Here is a 19,197-nt window from a genome sequence, read left to right on the forward strand (position 1 = left end):
TTTTACTGAGTCATTCCAGTGCAGTCTTACCTTATTTGTAATCCAGCAAGTCTGGCATTAGGCAGTACAATACAGATCTCAGTTGTTCCTATACTGGGGTTGTTTAAAGGGTTATAATGTTATGGACTCATGATTGCAACTATAGAATCCATTTGAGATGGGAGCCAATTTAGATTATGCATGAGAAGCAATAAGTTGATCAGAGACTGCATTTTATGTACTTGTCTATGGTCTAGGACAGGATGGGCAAACTTTTTGGCCTGAGGGCCACATCGGGGTTCCAAAACTGTACGGAGGGCCAGGTAGGGAAGGCTGTGCCCCCGCCCCCTCCCCCTTCCCACCCCTGACTGCCCCCCTCAGAACCTCCCACCCATCCAGCGCCCCTCATCCCCTGATTGCCCCAGCCTCTATCCACACCCCTGCCTCCTGACAGGCCCCCTGGGACTCCCACGCCTATCCAACCCCACCATTCCCTACCCCCTAACAGCTCCCTCCCCAAACCTCCATCCCATCTGACTGCCCCCCAGGAACCCCTGCCCCTTATCCAAACCCCTCCCCCCCCCAGGAACCCCTGCCCCCTTACCATGCCACTCAGAGCAGCATGTTTGACAGTCATGCCACCCAGCTGGAGTCAGCCATGCTGCCACACTACTGGGCAGGAGCTTGCAGCCCTGCTGCCCAGAGCACTGGTGGCACAGCGAGCTGAGGCTGTGGGGGAAGGGGGACAGTGGGGGAGGGGCCAGAGGCTAGCCTCCCCAGCCGGGAGCTCAAGGGCCAGACAGGACAGCCCTGTGGGCTGTAGTTTGCCCACCTCTGGTCTAGGACTTGCTTTATTAAGTTCCAGACCACTGTCAAGTGGGTCCTGTTTGCCCAAGGAACCAGTGACAATTCAAATCCCTAAAGGGCGGGAGCTTTCTAGTTGTACAGGCTCTCACCGCCAGTCCTGTAACTTTGAGACATTAGCTCTTTGCTCAGCTATCAGAGCAGCTTGCTGCATGCCACTGCTCTACACCAGTGGTACATGTACCCCTGTGGGTATGCAGAGGTCTTCCAGGAGGTACATCAACTCATCTAGATATTTGCCTAGTTTTAGAACAGGCTACATAAAATGCACTAGTGAAGTCAGTACAAACTAAAACTTCATACAATGACTTTATACTTCTCTATATACTATACACTGAAATGTAAGTACAGTATTTATATTCCAGTTAATTATATGGTACAAGTGAGAGTGAGCAATTTCAGTAATGTGTGCTGACACTTGTATTTTTAGGTCTGATTTTGTAAGTAAGTGGTCTTTAAGTGAGGTGAAACTTGAGGTATGCAAGACAAATCAGACTCCTGAAAGGGGTACAGTAGTCTGGAAAGGTTGAGTGCCACTGCTCTACACCACTTCTTCCAGCTCCACTTTTAGAGCTCTATCAATCATGACAGATACCACTAACTAGTGCTGAAAGCCATCTGAAAGCAGCTGGTGGGATTTTGCCGCTTGTGACAAATTGTTTCACCACTGAGTTAAACTGTGTAGTTACTTCACTGACAAAGTACATTAATACTCCTGCTTTGACTACTACTCCCAGTATAGGAGTACATACTACTAGTTTCATACCAGTACAATGGGTACATTAGAGATACCTATCAGTAGAAAATGGTTCTTGTTTTCAATTCATGCTATTGAAGCTTCTCTTGAACATAAAGACTTGTTTTGTTACTTTTACTGGGCCATTGTAGTTCCTTTTGAATGGAGAAGCCAGCAAACAAAATCCAAGAGGACGATTTTTTTTAGTCACACCCAGGAATATCGCAGACAAGATGTCCATCTTTCAGGATGATTGTATGGCTGGAGTCTGCTTTCTTACAATTCTTACGTTTAGCAAATTTACACATGAGTTTGTGTTAGTTTAATTATTGGTTCTGCTCTTACTTCAGTTTTATGAAGCTTAAGACAAGTTACTAAGTTAAAGGTAACTTGTATTAACAGGATTCCACATTAGTATTCATAGATCAACTTCAATAGTACACAATGACTGGTTATGGACAGATAGAAGTCCAGTTAGAATAGGAGGCTTCACATTTGCTGTTAATATATTTTGAGTGCTTTTACAGTTCAACAGTATTGACCGTCTCTTGGCTATCAAGGGAAGTTGAGACTCTGACTCTCTTTTCACTATTCTGGCAGTTGAATCCCAGGTTTTTCTATAAGAGACAAGGAAGGAGGAACCACCAGCAGTGTATCCCTACAGCTCACCAGCAACCTCCCCCCAGAAGATCCTGGGACTGAGAAGACTATAACCAAGATTGTGGAGGAGAGATCAGAAGTATCCTTCCAGAATGCTAATTGCCAATCTCTGTCCTAAAGTCTTCTTAGCTCAGCTATAGAAAGCCCCCTATTATAAGCTACTGCTTAAATAAGTCTATCCACATACTCAGTTGATGCATACCAAATGCTGAAGTTTAACTAGTTAACCCAGTGTGATATTTTTGTCCACAATTCATGTGTGGACAAGTGTCTTTATCCATTACTAAGAAAGCAATACTGAGCTATGACACTGTTTGCTAATGCATGCTGTTGGCAAGGGGCAGGAGTACTATCTAGCACCACAGAACAAAATCCAGGCAAATGTTTTAACAGATTGCTGACTTGTGTGCACAAAAAAGGTACATCTGACAGTTACTTAATTCAGACCTTTAAGGGCACACCTATTTCAGATAGTCTTGCCAAGACGCCCAGAACACATCTTTTATTACTGATCAACTTAAGGGAGGGTGGAGGGGGGGGGGGGGAAGAGAACAGATAGCTTTTTACTGTCTTTCAGAAAATGGCAGACTAATCATCTTACATCTTTTTCTAACTGTTAAAACTAACTCCAACAGCAGGAATATTCAAGTGTTTGGTCTATATACTTACGTAACACTAACCTGGAGAAGAGACCTATTGCAACTGAATCCTACTGACCAAGAACACTAGTTCTTTAGATGGACGTCTGCTTAACCAGGTGGTTAAGGAAGAAAAGTGGTTTCATGTTTATCTGTTCTGACAAAGCTTCTGTGCTAATCATTAAACCAAAATATTAGGGAAATAATTTAGAATGAAGCCTAATATCAATTAGCATCAAGGAACTCAAGTTATTCTACTAAGAGTGGAAAGAATTCAGCGGCCTAAAGAAATTGCTTCTTGTAAAAAGTTTTTCCCCTGCCCCATGCAGGAAGAGAGCACACTCCAGGTATAGATACTCCACACAGGAGGTTAGTGATCCTTCCCACTGCAGCATCCCCAGGTTTTAAAGCTGCCCACTACAGGCATGGCTAGACAGAAATGCACTTACCTCTACTTCCACAGACTGCATGGCTAGGTCGCATGGTGGTTTCAGAGCTTTGGGTCTGGTTGCATACCAGTATGTTGTAAGAGCTGCAAATGCACCAAACCCCATCAATGTGTTTGTTGGAAGAGTGCGTATATACTGTCTGACATCAAGTTCTGGCATTCGCAGATGTCTAAACAATTCATGTGCTTGCATCGTGGTCGGTTGCAGTTGTTCCTTATGCTGGCGGCTGTTGATATGAGAAATACCTTTTACATAATATGATAATCCCTTTCCACTTGCCCCTCCCCAACAGGAAAGGGATATATATGGTCTTACAATTTCAGTTACTGAACAATACTTTTCTCAGCACTAAATCAGTAATTTCAGATAAGCAACTATTAGTCAATCCAATAACAGTTCTGGATAATAGGACCAGTTTATTAAATAAAAGTGGATGGATCAGAGCTTTAAAATATCCTAATTCTAAACCAATTATTGGCATGTGCCACATTTTAACCAAACTGCTACTCTACCTCTCAAAAGGAGAGTTGTTTACAGTAGACTGTGCCTTTGGCACACAAAATAATTATCTACAAAACAGCAGTCTTACAACATTAGGAATCTAACCTGGGGGTTATGTCAAGAAACCAGAGGTGGCGGCATCTGCTTTCTTGTTTTTTTGCCTGCATTTGAACATTATGCCTTGGAGTGCCAGAACGTTAGTGGCAGAGCACCTTAATGCCATGGTAGCACGGCAACAGCAGCATTTTCCACCTTGCAAGTCCAGCAAGATAAGCCTTTATGCTGAACTTTCCATAGCTAATTGAAGTGAGCTGTCGTCATAGGTCAGTTGTGAAGAGCCACCAGATATGTTAGAGGCATCCCATTTCCCATCATGACATCAGTGTATCTTTGTTCACCCAGCAGGACAAACTGACATTTCAAGGTTTTACGTAGTAGTGCAAGGCAATGTAAATAAGCATAGGAAGTAGATTTTATCTGCTGCTTATGTACAGGAGAAAGCACAGGAGAGCCTTCTCTTTCTCTCTCTGCCTTCAAATACTAACAGACAACATACAGCAGCAAGAACAGACCGTGGAGGGGGAGGGTCGGTCGGGGACGGGGAGTGTTGCTGTCAGCTCAGCTGGTGCTTTCTTCTCAGCCAAGGTCTCTCAGGCCATTAGTCACATGCTGAGCCCTACAGCTCCTGCCCACTAGGCTAAAGGTAACTAGCAGACAAGTTATTCAGGGGAGGGAGGGCAGGCCAATGGCAGGAGAGTCTGGAGTCACACCACTGCACAAAAGGGCAACAGACAAGAACACAATGTTTGTCTCAGAAACTCACAACTGGCCGTGACATTCATAAACGTCTGTTGCCAGCTCACGCCTCCTACCACAAGAGGGAGAGTCAATAGGCTTTTAGAGGGGAAAAAAATGCAGTGGATATTTTGATGTTATGTGGAGCAAATACTGTTTTTGGAAGCTGGTAGTTATTTACTCAGATGCTTAAGCTGTTAAACCTTATTGAATATTGTGAAGTTAGATCAAAGCAAAACTAAAGAATATTAAAGCCAAATATGTTCACATAGTATGTTGTAAAAAGACTGAACACCAGATAAAGTAGGTGTTTACTAGTGTAAAATAGATATGAAAATTACATTTAAATTCAGGATGCCAGTTAGCTGTATGCTAGCAAGATATGGTTCCCTTTAAAATTAAAATGTTACTGCTACAGAATGGTCTCAGTTTACAATCTTAAAATCTGTTACTGCAATGAGTTACTCAACTAGGCAATAGGAGAGCAGTGTAGACCTCTTGTGAGCTAGACAAGTGTTTGGAGAAGAATTAGGTTGCCAGAGACTGCAAATAGTCATAGAAATAGTTCAGGGTTTCACAACACCAGTAGGAGAGCAGAGAAGGATGATCTTGTAACTAGGGCACTGGTCTAGGGCTCAGTTCAATTCCTGGCTCTGGAAGGACTGACTTATGGGAAGTCACTTAGCTGGTTTCCTCACCATGCCTCCAGTGCCCTGTGCTGATTGGGGTGTTTTTTCACATCCCTGAGCGAGAAGTTGCAGCACTGTTAATTGCCAGTGTAGACAAGCCCCTAGTGAATACTTTTTGTAATGAAGGTAAGGCCACACAGGCATAGGAAGAACAGATTGACCAGTGTATAATTCACAAATGCCAAACACTAAGCGAAACAAGGATGCAGGACCTTTCACCTACTTCACTCTGACAATGCCCAGCAGCTCTGATTGCCTTGTCTCCACTGCAGAGGCAAATTAAGGGTGTGCACACAGGTCTCAAAGCCTGGGTCAACCGACTCAGCCTGAGCACTGAAACTCAGAAAAAGGGTGTGGGGGAGGCCTCAGAGCCCCCAGAGCCACCCAAGGGGGAACATCTACACTGCTATTTTTAGCCCCATAATGCAAGGCCCATGAGCTCAACTTAGTTGGCCTAGGCACATACTTGCTGCTGAAAGGTCTCCCTGCCCCACACCCAGAGAAGACATACTTTAGCACCTGGTCCTTTTCTTCAAGACCCTAGGTCAGCCAAACTTAGCTCATCTGAGATGAGCTAGTCAGCATCTGCATAAGACGAAAGGTCTCCCCCTTTTGTTGTGACACCTCCCATACAATCCACTCATGTCTAGACCCCACACCCATCCCTTACAGGGCAGGCTTGATCCTCATCTCCAAGTGCCTCCTTAAGAACTCGAATCAATTTTTTCCCAGCCCTTAAACAGGCAAGACAAAAGCTGGCTGATCACTTGCTTTTGTTGCATGCCAAACTCAATCCTTCATCTGTTTGCTTAGAGATGAGCAATCCCATCTATTGGTCATTGGCAGGTCTAGCACACTGCTATCAAGGTTAAATTGTGCTGGAAAGTCAGCAAGATCAGGTGACTCATTTGGAGCCCTGGGCGCTTGGGACCCCTGCAGCGAGCGTGTGCTGCGGACCTGTGGGATCGGTCGATGCTACGCACTGCTCATGCGGCGCCTCATGGTCTCGGACACCATCTGATGGTCCAGGGACATCTACATCGAACACATCACCAGCCACTGACAGTACCAGGAGGTGAGAGCCGGTACGACATCGTGCATCAACTATGGGAAAGGGACTGAGAGACTTTTTCCATTGGACCATATGAACTGGAACCACAAAATCACTGAACATTAAATCCCACCAAATGAGGGTAGATCCATTCTCATCATCGTATCCACTCATACTCCACACCTGAATATAGCCATTATATGGACAACATACCCCCATAGCTCAATGTCTGTACTTTGACCCGTTAAACTTTTAACCCCAATTGGGGAAATTGCAGGTTATGTATTCCTTACGCCACCCGCTCCTAAACCGAATTTCGCACCCCTTGATAATCTGTACCTTATTCCCTGATAACCAGAAACTTCTATGCCTAAACTCTGTACCGTTTTCTTTTTACTTCAACATTATCTTAAAGTACTGCTCTTTTAGCAAGCTGGAGACCTTTGAGCAAGCTGTTTGCTTGTTATCCCGATATCTGAATGGCAGAGAATGTAATGTGACATGCAGGACCCTAGTCAAACATGACAGGAGTAGCGAGTGGCACCATTCCTTGTAGAATGGAAGGCATAGCAGTACACCCTAAAGCAGTGGTTCTCAGCCAGGGGTCCAGGGCCCCATAGGGGGCCTCAAGCAGGTTTCATGGGGGCCCAGGACAGAAAGCCAAAGTCCCATCGCATGGGGCTGAAGCCCAGGTCCCTACCACCTGGGGCTGAAGCTGAAGCCTGAGCCATGTAGCTTCATGGGGGCCACCTGTGGCATGGCGGCCCCAGGCAATTGCCCTGCTTGATACCCCCTAACTCTGGCCCCAGCTTTTGTATACAGAAAATCAGTTATTGTGGCACAGATGGGCCACGGAGTTTTTATAGCATGTTGTGGGGACCTCGGAAAGAAAAAGGTTGAGAACCTCTGCCTTAAATGAAGCAGACTCACTCCCTGGAGCATAAAAGCTTGTGATGCTCAAACTGATAAGCACATAGAGATGCACCTGAAGACATATTATGCAAGAGAGTTTAAAGTTTTCATATATAAAGTAGACAGTATTAAGAAGCTTTTACTGTACCATGACCAAGATTAGCAGCTAGTTTTGCAGTGGATTTTGGTAGAAAGAAAATAGGTTAGATCTTTTCTCAAGTTACTCTATTGAAAGAGAGACTTGGTAATATACCTACCTTTAGGCAAACAGCATCAATTTCCAAATACTGACATGCAGAGTTGACTTTCCACTTGAGAAAGAATCCTTCTGAGCTCTTCAGATCAGTTCTGTTAAAATCTTTTGTGCCACCCAGGCAAAGAAAGCTTCCTTCTGACACATAAGTAACGAGCACAGCATCCAAGACTGATCTTCACAGCAAGGACAGAATCATTTGAGGCAGTAAGCAAAATTGGCAAGATACTGCTATTCTTTGCTCCTCCCACTCATGGTGTACAATGATCTATTTACAGAGGGCTAAGCACTCCCCTATTGTCTATCAGTAACCAGACATCATTCCAGTGCAACGGAAGAAAACAGGAGAGTAGCAGTCAGCTTCTCTATTGCTGAAAGAAAACTCAAGAACCAATAGTTTCTCTCTCTCCACCCAAAGGCTATGGCTACATTATGAGAGCTTACAGCAGCACCATGTAGTGCTGTTAGTGCAGACACTCAGCTGATGGAAGAGAGCTCTCCTGTTGACTTAGTTCTCCAGCCCCACCAGCAGGGGTAGCTATGTCGGTGGGAGAAGCTCTCCCACTGACATAGCGATATACACACAAGCACTTAGGTCAGTGTAACTTATGTCACTTGGGGGTTGGGGGGGCGAAGCTTATTCACACCTGAGCAACATAACTTACACCTATGTAAGCTGTAGTGTGTACACAGCCAAACATTTAGATTTGGCAAGATGGCTAGCAAAGGGGTTGCGAGTCTTGCACTAAAGAAAGGTTTAGTGACTAGTACTATGGAAACTTGCTCTAGTTTGATTGCCACTGCTGCCTCCTACAAATTGAGTGATATCTGCTAAGATTCCCCCTCTCCCATCATTTGGAAAGTGTCCCTCTAAAAGTTACCAGATTATGCTTATGTCTGAGTGGGCCATTGCTATTACATTAAGTGTACTGCAATTCATTACAATTCCCCCTCCCCCCCTTTTACTGCTGCATGTTGCTGTACATAGTTAGCAGGGGATCTTCTTGTAGTACCCAAGTCTAAAAGCCTGAATGAGGAAGAGACCCAGGCTGGAATGAGGTTCTAGACAAGTATGAAACCACAGCACAGGAGAGGGTGCTGCTGCAGGAACCGATACCCACCTCAAGAGATGGTCCTTTTAATATGATGCATACAGACTTAAGTTTAGTCTAGGAAATTAATCTAGCACTTATGAAAGCAAGTTCTCCTGAACTTCTCCTCCCACCCAGGCAGGGGTCTGGTCTATACTGAAAAGTTACCAGCTAACATAACTACATTAGTCACGTGTATAAAAAATCCACACCATCTGACATAGCTAAACGAACCTAGCCCCCAGCATAGATGCATCTATGCCAATGGAAGAGTGCTTCCATCCACATAGCTACCGCTGTTTGGGAAGGCAGTGTTCCCACACCAACATGAAAACCCCTTCCATTGCTGTAGGCTGTGTCTACTCTACAGGATGCTGCCAGCCAGAGCTCCGGCAACGTAGCTATGCTGGTATAGTCTTCCTAGTTTAGACATACCCCTAGTAAAGACTGATCAACTTACATTAGTAGCCAGTGGCCTCAAAGGGCTTAAACAAAAAAAACACCACAACAACAAAAGCTTCGATGTCTCCGACTCAAGGAATATTTCCAACACACCTCAGAACAACATACTAATCCAGAGACCTTCCTACCAACACTACAAAAAGAAGGATTCTAGGTGGACTCCTCCTGAAGGTCAACACAGACTGGACTTCTACATAGACTGCTTCTGCCGATGTGCACGGGCTGAAATTGTGGAAAAGCAGCATCACTTGCCCCATAACCTCAGCTGTACAGAACACAATGCCATCCACAGCCTCAGAAACAACTCTGACATCATAATCAAAAAGGCTGACAAAGGAGGTGCTCTCGTCATCATGAATAAGTCGGAATATGAACAAGGGGCTGCTAGGCAGCTCTCCAACACCACTTTCTACAAGCCATTACCCTCTGATCCCACTGAGGGTTACCAAAAGAAACTTCAACATTTGCTCAAGAAACTCCCTGAAAAAGCACAAGAACACATCCGCACAGACACACCCCTGGAACCCTGACCTGGGGTATTCTATCTGCTACCCAAGATCCATAAACCTGGAAATCCTGGATGCCTCATCATCTCAGGCACTGGCACCCTGACTCCCTCCTCAGGCTCTACACTACCAGGACTCCCAGCTATCTTTGAGACACCACTGACTTCCTGAGGAAACTACAATCCATCAGTGATCTTCCTGAAAACACCATCCTGGCCACTATGGATGTAGAAGTCCTCTATACCAACATTCCACACAAAGATGGACTACAAGCTGTCAGGAACAGTATCCCCGATAATGTCACAGCAAACCTGGTGGCTGAACTTTGTGACTTTGTCCTTACCCATAACTATTTCATATTTAGGAACAAGGTATACCTTCAAATCAGCGGCACTGCTATGGGTACCTGCATGGCCCCACAGTATGCCAACATTTTTATGGCTGACTTAGAACAACACTTCCTCAGCTCTCATCCCCTAATGCACCTACTCTACTTGCACTATATTGATGACATCTTCATCATCTGGACCCATGGAAAAGAAGCTCTTGAGCAATTCCACCATGATTTCAACAATTCCCATCCCACCATCAACCTCAGCCTGGACCAGTCCACACAAGAGATCTACTACCTGGACACTACGGTGCTAATAAGTGATGGTCACATAACCACCACCTTATACTGGAAATCTACTGATCGCTATTCCTACCTACATGCCTCCAGCTTTCACCCAGACCACACCACACGATCCATCGTCCACAGCCAAGCTCTACGATAGAACTGCATTTGCTCCAACCCCTCAGACAAACACCTACAAGATCTCTATCAAGCGTTCTTAAAACTACAATACCCACCTGCTGAAGAGAAGAAACAAACTGACAGAGCCAGAAGAGTAACCAGAAGTCACCTACTACAGGACACGCCCAACAAAGAAAACAGAACGCCACTAGCCATCACCTTCAGCCCCCAACTAAAACCTCTCCAACGCATCAAGGATCTACAACCTATCCTGAAGGACGACCCATCACTCTCACAAATCTTGGGAGACGGGCCAGTCCTTGCCTACAGACAGCCCCCCAACCTGAAGCAAATACTCACCAGCAACTACACACCACACAACAGAACCACTAACCCAGGAACCTATCCTTGCAACAAAGCCCGTTGCCAACTGTGTCCACATATCTATTCAGGGGACACCATCATAGGGCCTAATCACATCAGCCACACTATCAGAGGCTCGTTCACCTGCACATCTACCAATGTGTGTATATGCCATCATGTGCCAGCAATGCCCCTCTGCCATGTACATTGGTCAGACTGGAAAGTCTCTACATAAAAGAATAAACGGACACAAATCAGATGTTTATGAATATTATAATTCTTGACCAGTCGGAGAACACTTCAATCTCTCTGGTCACTCGATTAGACCTAAAGGTCGCAATATTACAACAAAAAGACTTCAAAAACAGACTCCAACAAGAGACTGCTGAATTGGAATTAATTTGCAAACTGGATACAATTAACTTAGGCTTGAACAGAGACTGGGAGTGGATGGGTCATTACACAAAGTAAAACTATTACACCCCCCCCACCCCCAGTTCCTCAGACGTTCCTGTTAACTGCTGGAAATGGCCCACCTTGATTATCACTACAAAAGGTTCCCCCCCCTTGCTGGTAATAGCTCATCTTAAGTGATCACTCTCCTTACAGTGTGTATGATAACATCCATTGTTTCATGTTGTGTGTATATAAATCTCCTCACTGTATTTTCCACTGAATGCATCCGATGAAGTGAGCTGTAGCTCATGAAAGCTTATGCTCAAATTGGTTAGTCTCTAAGGTGCCACTAGTACTCCTTTTCTTTTTGTGAATACAGACTAACACGGCTGCTACTCTAAAAGGAAGCCCAGTCACCCTCACACAAGCAACAGGGAAAGCAGAAGGCATAGAAGCTGCTGTACTGATCTATGCCACGAGAGCTAGTGCAGTAGTTTTCAACCTGCCTCTCACCTTTTGGTCCAGAGAGGCAGAAAGCTTTCAGTTGCAGGGCATAGAAAATAAAGTTTCAGATCCCAGAAAAGGGCATTCTGTTTTTCTGATCAAGCAATAATATGCGAGTACCCCCACCTACAGGTCAAAACCCAGAAGTGTTATAGTTACCATAGAAGCCCACAGTTTAGTGCTGTAGCTCACGAACGCTGATGCTCAAATAAATTTGTTAGTCTAAGGTGCCACAAGTCCTCCTTTTCTTTTTGCGAATACAGACTAACCTCTCGCTCACTGTGTCAAATGCCAAGCTGAACATGTTAACTGACTGAACAGAATTCAGCTTTCAGTCTAAGACTGCTATGATCGGGGTCCATGGACCACAGGTTGAGTTTCCAGAAAGGTCTGGCACCTCCATTTGAAAATTTTTAGGGGTCTGCAAATGAAAAAGGGTTGAAACCTGTTGTGCTAGTGTAAACCTCCCAACACTAGTTAGATTGATTCTACAGCCAGATTATTCTAGTGATTATAGGATTGCTACACTGTGCCAGAAAATCTGGTCCATCAGTCTCATATGGCCTTCTGAGGCCCTGTCTACACTAAATGGAAAAGTCGATCTAAGCTATGCCATTCGAGTGACGTGAAAAGCGTAACTCAAACTGATGTAGCTTAGATCTACTTACTGAAGGGTCCACACTGTGCGATGTCAACAGGAGACATCCTCCCACAGACTCCCCTTACTCTTCTCGATCTGCTAGAGTACAGGAGTCAACGGGAGAGTGATTGACGGTCAATTTAGTGGGTCTTCACTAGATCCACTAAAATCAACGGCTGATGCATTAATCGCCACAGCATCAGTGCTCCCATACATGTAGGCAAGCCCCGAGTATTCCTAATAAAGTCTATAACCTGCCCTTGCAGCAGAGTGAATTTGATCTAGCACTTAAGATAATTTTCTCTTTCTACCCTGCAAACTGCAAGCACACTGAGGATTAGAGCATTTCTCAGCAGTCTTTACACAGCAGCATGTCTAGGAAATACATTCGAAGTGGGCACTCAATTCTGCCCTCAAATGTATGGCTAACTCCTTTAGATGTTCAGGGGAACAACAGCTGTATTTTAGAGTCAAAATAGTGTCCAAAAGGTAACTTGAGGGCATGCTGAACTGGACATTAAGTTCTCAAGTCTGACAGTATAGCACTACATGACAAGACTGTGCCCAACCATCTTTTAAGAGTTAGATTATTGTAGGTGAAGCTGGTAGCACCACAAATTAAGATTGTATAAATTATAACCAGTTGCCCTAATATTTAGACTGAGACTGATCCACTTCTGGATATGCTGGACCACTGAACACTAAATTGTTCTCACCTCCATAATCAATAGGAAGCTAATTATGAGTGCTTGCACTGTCTCAGAAGTGATGTTTAAGCCTATCATTCCAATTAGAATGAACACATCTACAACTTTCTACTGATGTGTGCAGCAACACCCCAGCTTCTCTGTTTGCAGTAGGTTCATTCACAAAAGGCACCCAAGATAGGCATTGTTCTGCAAAAGCTTATTGCTGGTCATACACAGAAGCACTTTCGCGGTGTCACCAGCAGCATAACCGACAAAAATCATGGTATTTTACTCATTCTGATAGTTCCAGGAAAATACAGCTCAGTACACATGTAAAGTCATCATATACCTTCTGAATGATGAATGAGAGACAGTGCAAGAATTAGCTTCTTATACACACTTAGTCACCTGCAATCTCAGAAAGGTTAAGTAAGAGTCAGGCAAGTTTAATTTAGATCATGTCACAAGGAACTAGCGTTCAGGCATTAGTCTAAAGGATTGGAGTTTAAAAGTCACAATACAACAGATAGATACTGCTAAAGCATTCAAGACTAGAACAAGGAGCTCAGTAAGTACCTTATTGGAAGTGATTGGGTTCACAACCCTTACTCACTCCTCGAAGAGTATTACAAGAATCAGGCCTACTGATTCCCTCTTTATGTAAGAGTTCTCAATGATTCCTTGTCCCAGGACTAAGGGCATGTCTTCACTAGCAATGTTAAAGCTCTGCTGCGTCAGCACTTTAACATGGCTGTGTAGTCGCGGCACCAACGTGGAGAGCTCTCCCAGCACTATAAAAAAAATAGCTCCCAGTGCTGATGCACTGTCTACACTGGCACTTTACAGTGCTGAAACTTTCAGCACTCAGGGGGTGTTTTTTCACACCCCAAGTGAGAAAGTTGCAGCACTGTAAAGTGCCAGTGTAGACAAGCCCTAATACGCTATACTGCAGTTCCTTTTTAGTCACCTGCAGCAAGTGTAAAAGTAGTTTGCATTAAGCGAGAAGAAATTCCTTTCCACTAGTCGATTGCTCCCACCAATAAAAGTTTTTGGCATCAGCATGTTAAGTTGTAGCAATGTGATTTAAGAAAGGGGGAACAAAAAAAAAAAAACAAAAAAACACACACCACACTATTAGCTAAGATGGTCAAGGATGCAACCCAATGTTCTGAGTGTCCCTAGCCTCTGTCAGAAGCTGGGAGTGGAGAAGAGGGGATGATCATTCAATAATTGCCCATTCTATTCATTTCCTCCAAAGCACCCAGCACTGGTCACTATCAGAACACCAGATACTGGGCTAGATGGACCATTGGTCTGACCCCTCATGGTCATTCTTATATTAAGGGTTCTGGATTTAAGGATTGTAGATCATGCAGAAAAAGCCTAAATGCCTTGTCCCACAAGCCCTTCTCTCTCTCCTCCACAGGACTGTGTGGAAGTGTTTGCAGAACAGGGGCTTAAGCTATCAGAAGTGATCACTATTGGAAAAATCAGCCACCAAGAGTGTCTTGGCTCCAAGTATAATTTTGTTTGCTTTCTGGTAAGGAAGCTATTTTCAGCCAACGATAGACAAGCTTCTAGTACAGGTGGCTTATGAGAAAAATATCTAGTAGGCTTTTAATTGAAGGGGTTTTTTTTGTTTTGTTTTGTTTTTTAAATGGACCATAGCTTGTCATTTGAAGACAAACTGACACCCATAATTTAATGCAGAAACTAAGGCTAGAGTACTTAGTACTTTGAAGTGTCCCAATTTTGACAGGTTAGGCTGGGTTGGAAAACTGCAAGCCCCTCCCCCTCCATGCCTCAGAGTTGTAGTCTTAAGTGATCAAGGTAATGCAGTAGAGCATACGTTTTCCCCACAGCATGGACCATGTCTTAGGGAAATTCTCATGGAACACCTCTCCCATTCATAACTAGGCATACCACCACTTCCTCTCCCATTTGAGATTGCTATAGCTCCTACAAGCATGTTACGCAATCAGTTACATGCAATATATCAAGAAAGTATTTCATGTGTTTTGACTACATTTTAGAAAACAGACATGGCAGCCAGCCAGAGGCCCATGGATCTAGAGTCTCAAACAATACAGTTTTATTGGCCAGAATGCTTGCTTGTAGAACACAGGCAGAGAAAATAAAAGTTTAAGAAACAGACTAGTGAAGAGTTAGTAGAGCCAACCACATTCTTCTTTGAAGTGTACTTATGAGCAGGGACAGAAAAATCCATTAAGTGCTAGCACCCATTTTAGCCCAATACTATCATCCTCTCTTGATATTCGTTATCTACTATCCACAGCAATCTCATCAGGGTGTCCACTGATTGTTAGTCATTAACACTCCAAGTAGTTTATAATATTAAAAAAAGTCTATTCCCACAAAACCCAACCCCCAACCCCAAAAACCAAACCAAAACCCACATGGCAAAGTTTGTGGTTTTCCAATGCTGGAAGTAGTCTGCAAAGGAGACTAAAGTGCCCCCAACAACAGCATACTCATTCCCTAGGAGCAGAGTTTTAAAGTGAAATTTTTACATTTAGTAATTCATATCTTGTGATGCAACCAGATAGGTAGACTTGTAAGTTTATTCAAAAGCAGGAAAATTTGCCTAAGATGACTAGAAAGTCATCTCATTCCTTCCCTTTTGAAGGAGTGGTTTTGTTTTGCAGTAATATCAACCTTGCTTCCAGGACAGAAAAAACCTAGGAACTTTTTGCTTTATGAAATTGATGACCCAAATCCAACCTAACATTTGTTGCTTAAAGTTGCAAAATAAGTTCCAAAATGTACAAGTTTAACATTTTTAGATTTAGTTTATTCACTGCAGTTGTCAAGGAAGGCTCATGTTTGCTCATACTCTTGAGCGTGTACTGTTACAAATTAAATAGTAAGCTTTATTTTTCCCCCCCAACCAGACAGGGTCTGAACATTTCCTTAATTGAGAATAAGGAAGTGCTGCTTTTCGGAGAGTGAGAAGTCATGACAACTCTGGCAGTTGACACTGGCAAGACCAACAGCACAGCTCCAGACAGAGCCATATCATATGCTTAATTGGAACATTAAATTAAGCTATTTGGACAACCTGTACTATTATTGTTTGCAAGCAGAGGTCTTTATGTGTGCCCGCGTACTTAATGCGCTCCTGTGGAACCTTAAGCGTATCAGTGTCCAAAATTTCTTGCCAAGCCACTCCAAGAGTATGCCCCCAGCCAGATTACAAATATATTAACATTAGTTAACTGGTTAAGAACAGGGTTAGAAACTGCTTTGTCTGAACAGTGTAAGCCAGAGAAAAGCTTGCTAAAACCATTTTCGAACAGTTTTCCAACTAGGTACGGAAAAGTAGATAGGAAAGGTTAATGTCTAAAGTAACTGCCTTATCAAGCCCTATCATAGGATCCAACCAGGGCATCTTGGACTCTACCCCGCACCAGACACCTATGTTGCAGACACCCCTTTGGACCCAATTCTCCAAATATGCCTGATCGTCCATAGGTTCTCCTTTGAAATTTAGGAACTACAGGTTTGAGTGCTGAAGTTACACATTCTTGTTGAACACTGACATCTGAAGACACTATGTTTGCCCTTAAAACACAGTTCTAGTCCTACAAAGAAGTTATTTTACATTAACCAAACTTAGTAACCCTTAAGAATTAATAAACCAGAATGAGAGATTTTTGAAAATGGTAGAATGTTTAAAAACTAGTGGCTTCAACTTAATAGGAAGCCCTTAAAAAGCTAATTTTCCTTATTCTGTATTAAGAGACTCTACCACTCTGAAACCGTCAAAGGTAGACAGGTTTATAATGAATGCTGTACAAGTTCATATACCACACATAAGGGACCCTCTGGTTCAAGTGTTAAATTCTTAGCTGTATTACTAGTTATTAAAACCATTTTAAAAAGGCATCTAGTTATATTTAAGAAAGTAGCATGATAAAGATATCAGTTGTTTTAGCTTGCACACAGAGGTCCTGAGAGTTACATCAGTTCAGAGATGAATCAGAGTCAGGCCCTGTATTAGAGTAGAGTAGTCATTTTCACTTTCTGGCTCTAATACATTACAGCAGTGGTTCTCAACTTATTTATCACTGTGGGCTATGTATGTAGCCCATAATGTATTACCTGGGCCACAGGTTGAGAACCACAGCACCCCCCTTGTCCAGCGCCTCCTGCCCATAGACCCCTCCACAAAGTGAGGCCAGGAGTGGAGCTCTGGGCGGCAGGGACACTGCTAGGCCCTCAGTGTGGCCAGCAGTCCCAGACCCCAACCCCGCCGCGCCCTGCAGTGCACACAAGGCAGCCTTCAGGGCACAGCTGGGCCACAGCTGTTTTAATTGGGCCACATGCAGGCTGCAGGTTGAGAACCACTACATTACAGTAACACCACAATGTTTGGACTATAGACCCTTCAGAAAAAGGTGTGTTTAAACAGTGTTTCTCAACCAACATTTAACAAAGAAAGGAATTAGTCTAAGAGCTTTTGGCTTTAAATATAAAACTTCAAGCCAGTTTGACCTGACAGCATCCCTTTGGAGTAGAGTTTCTATTCAGTCATTGAAAGGAGGGAGAACTAGACCTGCAGAAACAAATGCCACTTCTTTTTCACCAAACTAGCTTCAGTTTACACACAGTTTAGGTCTAATGCTTTCCTTAGTTTTAACACAAGAACAGCCTCAGATTGGATTTGAAACCCTGCATGGGACCTCTGATCATGTATCACTGTTATATGCAAGACCCAGAGAAACAAAACTGACCAGTCCAGTTTTCACTTAACTGAAGAGAAACAGACATCTGAGGAGCACATTTCAGTAACATATTAAAAAGCAACAATGTTACAATGCTTAGAGGGTTAATTCTAGTGTCCCTTTAAACAAGGGAAAGCTAACTCATATCAAGGGAAGTCTCACATACCTATAACCCCAGTAGCACAATACAGCATAACACTGATCTGTACAAGTCTACCATTTCTTAGCACTAAGCAGAGGTTGTTTAATTAGATATGACAGAGTCACTTTCAGAGTGACTTCTGAGATCCAATTCAGGAGGGTCACTAGGCAGTTTTCACTGAAACTCACCACCACACATGGCCCCATATCTGTAACTTCTATTTTAGAAGTTCAGCAGTACACCCTCTAGAACAGCATTTCTCAACCTTTTTGATACCAGGGACCGGCTTGCTACCTTCCTAAACTGTGTCCAGGAGATCCCAGGGACTTGCACTGGTCCACAGACCCATTGTTACAGGTTTCAGAGTAACAGCCGTCTTAGTCTGTATTCGCAAAAAGAAAAGGGGTGCCCATTGTTGAGAAACACTGCTCTAGAAAACTGGACCCAAGTCCCCTCCCACAAGACTTGTGCTCTTTTGTTCGCACTAGTGCAGGTTTTGCTTGTGGAGTGCAAGCTCTTGTGCGGCATAGCACCACATGAACTATCCTGCAGTGAAACCAAGAGTACAGAGCCGGTTTCCACAGCCACCACGCAGAGACACAGAGATGGGGGGGTTCTGCCAGCCCACTAGCTGTACTGGCGCATCCCTAACACACGGAAATGGACAGGAGGCTTTCAAGCCATCTGATCAGCTTCGGGCTGAGGCCCCTGCCAGACCCCCAGCTTCCCGGTGTGCCGGAGAGCCCGCTTCCCCCGGCGCGCCGGAGACACACAGCGTCGTGTCAGCGAGAGCGATCAGCCGCGGAGCGCCCAAGAGGCCCGGGCAGGCGGCAGAACAACCGCAGCGCCAGGGGCTCCGCCGGCCCCTCGCGCTCTCTCGCCGGCGGGCTGCGGCAGGGCAGGGGAAGGAGCCGGCATCGCCTCGCCGCGCCTCCGCGGCCCGGGACGAGCCCAGGCGGCAGCTCGCACCGAGCGGAGCCCCCTCCCCGAACCCCCCGCAGGGAGCAACGCACCCGCGGCGGCGCCTCACTCACCGCCCGGCGTAGCAGCTACAGGGCTGACAACCAGCGCCCTCCGCCCTGACAGTGCAAAGCCGGCGCCCGGCCCGCCCTATTTAAGCCGCCCCCACAAGCCGCCGCCGGAGCGGCGTGTTGCGTGTGCGCCGCGCCCGCCCCCCTCTGCCCACGGAGCCGGCGGGCGCTAGGGCCGGCGGGGTAGCCGAGCCGCCGCGGGCCAGTAGCGAGGCAGCAGGGCCTGGGCGAAGACAAGTAACCAGCGAGCGCAGGCCGGGTGGGGGACTGGGCCGGGGAGAGAGGGGTCCGGGCTGGGGGCGGCCGAAAGACCCAGATCCGTTCGCGGGCCCAGCAGCGTCCTGCACAGACCGAGCCCAGCTCCC

At 45.0% G+C, this 19,197-nt stretch overlaps 1 protein-coding gene across 4 annotated transcripts in view; it reads right to left on the reverse strand.

Annotated features, from left to right (window-relative positions):
- ACSL1 (acyl-CoA synthetase long chain family member 1) overlaps positions 1 to 18,986 on the reverse strand; it is a 62,399-nt gene extending 43,413 nt beyond the window's left edge. For 3 of the 4 annotated variants that reach the window (XM_037897627.2, XM_037897625.2, XM_043546048.1), the window contains exons 1-2: positions 18,836 to 18,986; positions 3,327 to 3,552 (exon numbers count right to left, since the gene is read on the reverse strand). In XM_037897627.2, the coding sequence (XP_037753555.1) occupies positions 3,327 to 3,518 (192 nt within the window). In that variant the 5' untranslated portion in view covers positions 3,519 to 3,552; positions 18,836 to 18,986. Of the gene's footprint in view, positions 1 to 3,326; positions 3,553 to 7,531; positions 7,683 to 18,835 lie in introns of those variants that run through there. The other variant, XM_043546047.1, reaches the window with a different exon arrangement.
- Between the last annotated feature and the right edge of the window lie 211 nt (positions 18,987 to 19,197).

This window comes from Chelonia mydas, chromosome 4, assembly GCF_015237465.2.
Source record: "Chelonia mydas isolate rCheMyd1 chromosome 4, rCheMyd1.pri.v2, whole genome shotgun sequence".
Taxonomy (NCBI): domain Eukaryota; kingdom Metazoa; phylum Chordata; order Testudines; family Cheloniidae; genus Chelonia; species Chelonia mydas.